At 49.9% G+C, this 8,398-nt stretch overlaps 1 protein-coding gene across 1 annotated transcript; it reads right to left on the reverse strand.

Annotated features, from left to right (window-relative positions):
• Window positions 1-801: 801 nt before the first annotated feature.
• Window positions 802-6,805, reverse strand: LOC144602611 (lymphotoxin-alpha-like). Its single transcript, XM_078415742.1, has 4 exons — window positions 6,632-6,805; window positions 5,086-5,137; window positions 3,703-3,768; window positions 802-1,256 (listed from the first exon to the last, which is right to left on the reverse strand). Exons 1-4 carry the CDS (start codon window positions 6,803-6,805, stop codon window positions 844-846), a joined length of 705 nt encoding a protein of 234 aa, XP_078271868.1. The 3' UTR covers window positions 802-843.
• Between the last annotated feature and the right edge of the window lie 1,593 nt (window positions 6,806-8,398).

Here is an 8,398-nt window from a genome sequence, read left to right on the forward strand (position 1 = left end):
CGTTTCGGGTCGAGACCCTTCTTCAGACTGCAGCGAGTTAGACTGGGTCTCCTCACCAATCAGGAAGCTCAGGGCCTCGACAGGCATTTGGCCATTGATGGACCCATAGAGGTGAACATAGAAACATAGAAAATAGGTGCAGGAGGAGGCCGTTTGGCCCTCCGAGCTAGCACCGCCATTCATTGTGATCACGGCTGATCATCCACAAACAGTAACCCGCGCCTGCCTTCTCCCCATACCCCTTGATTCCGCTAGCCCCCAGAACTCTATCTAACACAGATGGGATCCAACGTAGAAAGTCTGGAGAAGGTCCTCGACCCAAAACGTGGACAATAGACAATAGGTGCAGGAGTAGGCCATTCAGCCCTTCGAGCCAGCACCGCCATTCAATGCGATCATGGCTGATCACTCTCAATCAGTACCCCGTTCCTGCCTTCTCCCCATACCCCCTCTATCCTTGTCCTCCAGAGATGCTGCCTAACCTGCTGAGTTACTCCAGCACTTTGTGTTTTACAGAGAGAGACAATGCATTGATCAGACCCCTCAAGGATCAATAACTGGTGATAAAGCTAAACGGTCTGAATATCAGACCAGATACATGGCTTATTACATATTAGAATTATCTGCTTATTCTCCCTAAAGAGTACTTGTTACATTAAGACCAGAAAAACCCAAATTTAATACAAAATAAACATTTTGCCATCAAACAGAAAAATCTGCTTATATTGAACTCAAACTAAACATTGAATGCCCAAAAGGCTACTGTATGGGACAATGTGCCCCGTTGTGTGTCTGTTGTCTTTCAGTCGAAAAATCGCAACTAGATGCTCTTTTCTGGGTTCCTCACAAGGCGAATATGCCAAAGAAGGTTTTCCCATGAGCGGTGTCCACAAAGTTCACCGCCCCCTCAGCAACCCTGGAGTAAATCTGGTCTCCCTCCAGGAACTGGAAGATGGCCCCCTGGTAGGATGTCTTGTACCATGGTTCCCCGTGTGGACCGTAGTGGCAGACGGACTTGATGGCCTTCAGGAGCAGGCTCTCTTCTGGGTAGCTGGCCGAGAGCGAGGAGATGTTGTGGCTCAGGTAGGTGGCCTTCTCCTGGCACCCTCTGCCATGAAAGACCACTTGGCCATAGACAAAGTACTGCCCAGTGGTCCTGATCACCAGCCCGTTGTTCTCCAAATCGACTCCTTCTGTTAGTGTGGAGTCCGTCTCGTCCTGCCAGACCACCTCCTTTCCCTTGATGATTCCAGATGCTATGGGAGAGAGAGAGGCACCGTGAGCATGGATGAATGAATGAATGAATGAATGAATTAATCAATTAATCAATCACTCAATCAATCAATTAATCGATCAATTAATTAATTAATCAGTCAATCACTCAATCAATCAATTAATTGATCAATTAATTAATTAATCAATCGATCAATTAATTAATCAATTGATTGATTAATTAAATAATTAATTGATTAATACTTTATTGTCACATGGTATCACAAAATGCTGGAGTAACTCAGCGGGTCAGGCAGCATCTAGGAGGGAGGGAATGGGTAACGTTTCGGGTCGAGACCCTTCTTCAGACTGATCAACAGACTCCAGCATTTTGTGTGACCTGCTGAGTTACTCCAGCATTTTGTGAGCCATTCCCTGTCTCCAAGATTTTATGTTCTCAAAATCTCTGTAAAGCGTCTTTGAGTATATGAAAAGCGCTATATAAATAAAATGCATTATTATTATTATTATAAGATGCTGCCTGACCTGCTGAGTTACTTCAGCATTTTGTGACCCATTCCCTCTCTCCAAGATGCTGCCTGACCTGCTGAGTTACTACAACATTTTGTGACACTTTCGATTTGTACCAGCATCTGCAGTTATTTTCCTACACTTATTGTCACATGTTCCAAGTCAAGTGAAATTCTATGCCTGCATACCTAAGGTATGCAATGGTCGCCACATAAAGGGCATCGACAAAGTTACAAAGTACCCCACCCAGGGATACTGTCCTTCCAACCACCATCCCCCTCACCCCCCCCCTCTTCCCCATCCCACACAGCGGTCCCCTCACGCCAGGTCCTCCACTGTTCATCATCATCATCATCATATATATACAGCCGGAAACAGGCCTTTTCGGCCCACCAAGTCCGTGCCGCCCAGCGATCCCCGTACATTAACACTATCCTACACCCACTAGGGACAATTTTTACATTTACCCAGCCAATTAACCTACATACCTGTACGTCTTTGGAGACCTGTTCCTCTCCCCCGTCAGCGTCCTCCCCAATACTCAACCTCAAGTCAAGATCCTCCGTTTCATGCACTTCTCAACTTCGAAGCACTTCGAAGAAGGGTCTCGACATCTCGGGAGAAGGGTCTGAAGAAGGGTCCCAACCCAAAATGTCACCTATCCACGTTCTTTTTCTAAACTCAGTCTGAAGAAGGGTCTCAACCCGAAACGTCACCCATTCCATCTCTCCAGAGATGCTGCCCGACCTGCTGAGCTAGTCCAGCCTTTTGTGTCTAACATCCCAACTACAGTTATCCCTGCTTTGTGTTGAGCGTTATCACACTTTACAATCCCAGTTTAATGCCATTAAATCCCAGTTTGTTCTACCCACGTTTTTAAGGCAGCGATAGATAGATAGATAGATTCATGATTACGACAGGTGTCACGGGGAGAAGCCAGGAGAATGGGGTTAGGAGGGAGAGATAGATCAGCCATGGTTGAATGGTGGAGTGGATTTGATGGGCCGAATGGCCTACTTCTGCTCTAGGAGCTTGTGAAAGTTATGAACTTCACCTACAAACTTTACAGTAGCAAATTACAGTCAGAAAACATTCGAATTTCACACAAACAGCACTCGAGGTCAGGATCAAACCCGGGTCTCTAGAACTGTGCTCTCCCTAGTTGCACTCCGTCCATATCTGGAAGCGGCTGCCATGGAGGTAGATAAAATTACAGCTTTTAAAAGATACATTTCGGCGAGAAAGGTTTTGAGGGTAATGGGACAAATAGGACCAGCCCAGTGTGCCATTTTGGTTAGCATTGGCAAGGTGGGCTGAACGGCCTGTTTCTGTGCCGTACCGGCGGCACGGTGGCGCAGCGGTAGAGTTGCTGCCTTACAGCGAATGCAGCGCCAGAGACTCAGGTTCGATCCTGACTACGGGCGCTGAGCTGTACGGAGTTTGTACGTTCTCCCCGTGACCTGCGTGGGTTTTCTCCGATCTTCGGTTTCCTCCCACACTTCAAAGACGTGCAGGTTTGTAGGTTAATTGGCTGGGCAAATGTAAAAATAGTCCCTAGTGGGTGTAGGATAGTGTTAGTGTGTGCGGGGATCGCTGGGCGGCGCGGAGCCGGTGGGCCGAAGGGCCTGTTTCTGCGCTGTATCTCTAAATCTAAATCGGAATCGACCGCTCTTGACTCCATGAACGCGTTCCTCTCTTATCGTTGTATAAGAAAATAACTGCAGATGCTGGTACAAATCGATTTATTCACAAAATGCTGGAGTAACTCAGCAGGTCAGGCAGTCTGAAGAAGGGTCTCGACCCGAAACGTCACCCATTCCTTCTCTCCCGAGATGCTGCCTGACCTGCTGAGTTGTTCCAGCATTTTGTGAATAAACCTATCTTATCGTTGGATGTGCATCACCCGAGACTTCCCATTCAGTTCGCCCTCACTGACCGCCGCCGTCCACTGCCTCTCACCTGTGACATGCGCTGCTATGTTCGACCTCTTCGCATTTCCCACTTCCTTCACGATCCGTTCCAGATCTGGAAGGGAAGAAAAGAGGAGCATTAGTTGAGGTGTCACCTTGGTGCAATAATTGAACGAAACACGTGCGTGTGTGTGTATGTGTGTTGGGGGAGGGGGAGGGGGAGCGAAAGGGGGTGAGAGAGAAACGGATAATGGGAGAGGGTGAGAGAAGGTGGTGGACACAAAAAGCTAGAATACCTCAGCGGGACAAGGCAGCATCTCTGGAGGGAAGGAATGGGTGACATTCTGGATCGAGACCCTTCTTCAGACAAAGAAAGAAGTGAGGAAGGGGAAATGGAGGAGAAAGAGGGAGAGAGGAGAGGCAGGAAATAAATTCCCGAGGCACAGGGGTGTGGCTGGTAGAACTGCTAGCTCACAGCGCCAGAGATCAGGGTTCGATCATGACCTTGGGGTGCTGTCGGTACGGAGTTTGTACGTTCTCCCTGTGACCGCGTGGGTGTCCTCCGGGTGCTGCGATTAACTCCCACCAACCCAATCCCAAAAGGCGGGCGGGTTTGCAGGTTAATCGGCCCTCTGTGAGTGTGTGGGGAGTGGAGGCAAAAGTGGGATAACATCGAACCAGTGACCGATGGGCGGCGCGGACTCGGTGGGCCGAAGGGCCTGTTTCAATGCTGCATCTTTCAATCAATCAAAATTGAGCTGGTCGGGGCAAACTGATGGAGAAATAAAGAGCCGGTTTGAGGGAAGGAATTGTGGGGGGTGGTTAGGAAGAGACAAAATAAAGAGAGCAACGTGGGGTGAAGGCATGATTGGGTCTTTACTGAAGCGCTTAATATGGATTGGGTGGGGCAGGAAAGAGAGAGATAGATTTGTTTTTAGATTTAGAGATACAGCGCGGAAACAGGCCCTTCGGCCCACCGAGTCCGCGCCGCCCAACGATCCCCGCACATAAACACTATCATACACACACTAGGGACAATTTTTACATTTACCCAGTCAATTAACCGGTACGTCTTTGGAGTGTGGGAGGAAACCGAAGATCTCGGAGAAAACTCACGCAGGTCACGGGGAGAACGTACAAACTCCGTACAGAGCGCGCCCGTAGTCAGGATCGAACCTGAGTCTCCGGCGCTGCATTCGCTGTAAGGCGGCAACTCTACCGCCGCGCCCGCCCGCCCGCCTTTTGGGATTGGGTTGGTGGGAGGAAATCGCAGCACCCGGAGGACACCCACGCGGTCACAGGGAGAACTCTAGCGAGGAGGAATGACGCAAGCGACAGTCGGAAGCGGGAGAGTGAGGAGGTAGTGGCGTTGGTGGAGGGGTAGACATCGCTGGAGGGAAAGAGACACACTCTCTGGGTCAGGTACACTCACCGTTGTTTGTCTGAAAGCTTACAGCTGCGGTCCCCGTGCCCTGCGCCGCGTCCTGTGGTAAAGGAGACAGTGTTAAAATACGTAATTTAGCCGAAAACCGACCGCCCTCCCCGTTCTAGCCCGGGTCTGCAGGTCGCAGGTCACAGGCCCCGCCGGGACAGGGCCCACCCGCGACTCATGGCTCGTCTTCAAAGGGACGTGCGTTAACAAGAAGCCTTGAAAGCATTTGGTCCATTTTCCATTCGGGGTTAAAGGATTCTAACTCGAGAGACAATAGACAACAGGTGCAGGAGGAGGCCATTCGGCCCTTCGAGCCAGCACCGCCATTCATTGTAATCATGGCTGATCATCCACAATCAGTACCCCGTTCCTGCCTTCTCCCCATACCCCCTGACTCCGCTATCATTAAGAGCTCTATCTAACTCTCTCTTGAAAGCATTCAGAGAATTGGCCCCCACTGCCTTCTGAGGCAGAGAATTCCACAGATTTACAACTCTCTGAGTGAAAAGGTTTTTCCTCATCTTCGTTCTAAATGGCCTACCCCTTATTCTTAAACTGTGGCCCCCCAACATTGGGAACATGTTTCCTGCCTCGAGCGTGTCCAATCCCTTAATAATCTTACACGTTTCAATAAGATCCCCTCTCATCCTTCTAAATTCCAGCGTATACAAGCCCAGTCTTTCAACATACGACAGTCCCGCCATTCCGGGAATTAACCTACGCTGCACGCCCTCAATAGCAAGAATGTCCTTCCTCGAATCTGGAGATCAAAACTGCACACAGTACTCCAGGCTTTTAAAATTCTCCGTCTCAGGCATTTAAAATTCTCCACTCTGAGGGGGAAATTAAATTGTATAGCACAATCTTACTCGAGCCATTTATCCCACAAACCTGTACGTCTTTGAAATGCGGGATGAAACTCAACTATAATTGTATTTAAGAACATTCTTATTCGGAACTAGAGAGCACAGGTTGATGATAAGGGGGGAGGGGAGGGGAGGGGAGGGGAGGGGTTTAAGAGGGACCTTCGGAGCAGTTTTTTTTCTCACTAGTAGGTTATCTGTAACGAGCTGCCAGAGGAAGCTATACAAGTTGATACGATCCAATATTTTAAACGACATTCACACATATGGATAGGAAAGGTGTGCACAATGTAATTTGATGTCATAGGAGCAGAATTGGGCTATTTGGCCCATCACTCCGCCATTCAATCGTGGCTGATCTATCGCTCCCTGGAACCCCATTCTCCTGCCTTCTCCCCATAACCCCTGACACGGCACTAATCAAGAATCTATCTATTTTTGTCCCGGGCGTGTGCGTAGTACAGTGCTGGCGTGCTGGCCGTCGCGGACTCAGTGGGCCGAAGGGCCTGTTTCCGCGCTGTATCTCGAAGCAAAGCTAAGCTAAGCTTGTCGTAGGGGGGTGAGGGGGTGAGGGGGGAGGGGGGAGGGGGGAGGGGGGTGGGGGGTGGGAGGTGGGAGGAGGAAGGGGGGTTGAGAGTTGGGGACGTACTGTACAGCTCTATGACTCTAACACGGTCACTTACCCCGTCCGTTGGGAGAGCCTTCCTCTGACTGAGAATCGTGAAGGTCGTGAGGGCGACCAAGACGAGGAGCGCCAGCGCGCACAGAGCCTGCCAGAAACAGCCTCTGCTCCGTGATTCTCTGACCACCATTACGGTCCCCGTCTCAGCATCAAGCGACGTCTTGCCTTGTTCCATGGTCGTTCTGCAGATAGGTCGGAGCTCCTGCCTGGTTGCCTCTCTCGAGTCCGTGTGCTTGTGTTTGTGTGTTCGGTCGCAGCAGATTCACTCTATATATACGCTGCGATTTGGGGGAAAAAAAGATATAAGGGGAGGCGTGATGTAATCGGAAAGGGAAGCTCTTTGTGGCATGGAAATTAGAAACTGAGAGAGTGACCATGGAACGCCCACGCGTTTCCTCCAGAATAGTTTCGCGGCGTCCCATCGCCACTGTACTTTAGTTTAGCTTAGTTTAGTTTAGAGATACAGCGCGGAAACAGGCCCTTCGGCCCAACGAGTCCGCGCCGACCAGCGATCCCCGCACACTAACACTATCCTACACACACACACACACACACACACACACACACACGAGGGACAATTTACAATATCACCAAGCCAGTTAACCTACAAACCGGTGGGTTTTTGGAGTGTGGGAGGAAACCGGAGCTCCCGGAGAAAACCCCCACGCGGGTCACGGGGAGAACGTACAAACTCCGGAGAGGCAGATCCCGGGGTCAGGATCGAACCCGGGTCTCTGGGGCTGCAAGGCAGCAACTCTACCGCAAAGACAGAAACAGAGAACCCGGTCCGGGCTGGGGGAGGACCAATCGCCGTTGTTGAAACGAGGAACTGCAGGTGTTGGTTTATGCCAAATATAGACACAAAGTGCTCAGTGAGTAATTCAGCGGGCCAGGCAGCATCTCTGGAGAAAAGGAATAGGTGATATCATATATATACAGCCGGAAACAGGCCTTTTTCGGCCCTCCAAGTCCGTGCCGCCCAGTGATCCCCGCACATTAACACTATCCTACACCCACTAGGGACAATTTTTACATTTACCCAGCCAATTAACCTACATACCTGTACGTCTTTGGAGTGTGGGAGGAAACCGAAGATCTCGGAGAAAACCCACGCAGGTCACGGGGAGAACGTACAAACTCCTTACAGTGCAGCACCCGTAGTCAGGATCGAACCTGAGTCTCCGGCGCTGCATTCGCTGTAAAGCAGCAACTCTACCGCTGCGCTACCGTTTTGGGTCGTTTTGGGTCGAGACCCTTCTTCCGTCTGAAAGTTAGGGGAATGGGGAAACGAGAGACATAGACGGTGAAATGGAGAGATATAGAAGAAATGAATGAAAGAGAAGCTAAAACACTTTCAGAAAGCCTTCGACAAGGTCCCACATAGGAGATTAGTGGGCAAAATTAGAGCACATGGTATTGGGGGTAGGGTACTGACATGGATAGAAAATTGATTTATTCACAAAATGCTGGAGTAACTCAGCAGGTCAGGCAGCATCTCGGGAGAGAAGGAATGGGATTTGTACCAGCATCTGCAGTTATTTTCTTATACTACTGGATAGAAAATTGGTTGGCAGACAGAAAGCAAAGAGTGGGGATAAATGGGTCCCTTTCAGAATGGCAGGCAGTGACTAGTGGGGTACCGCAAGGCTCGGTGCTGGGACCGCAGCCATTTACAATACACATTAATGACTTGGATGAAGGGATTAAAAGTACCATTAGCAGATTTGCAGATGATACAAAGCTGGGTGGTAGTGTGAACTGTGAGGAA

Source organism: Rhinoraja longicauda, chromosome 19 (assembly GCF_053455715.1).
Source record: "Rhinoraja longicauda isolate Sanriku21f chromosome 19, sRhiLon1.1, whole genome shotgun sequence".
Taxonomy (NCBI): Eukaryota; Metazoa; Chordata; class Chondrichthyes; order Rajiformes; family Arhynchobatidae; genus Rhinoraja; species Rhinoraja longicauda.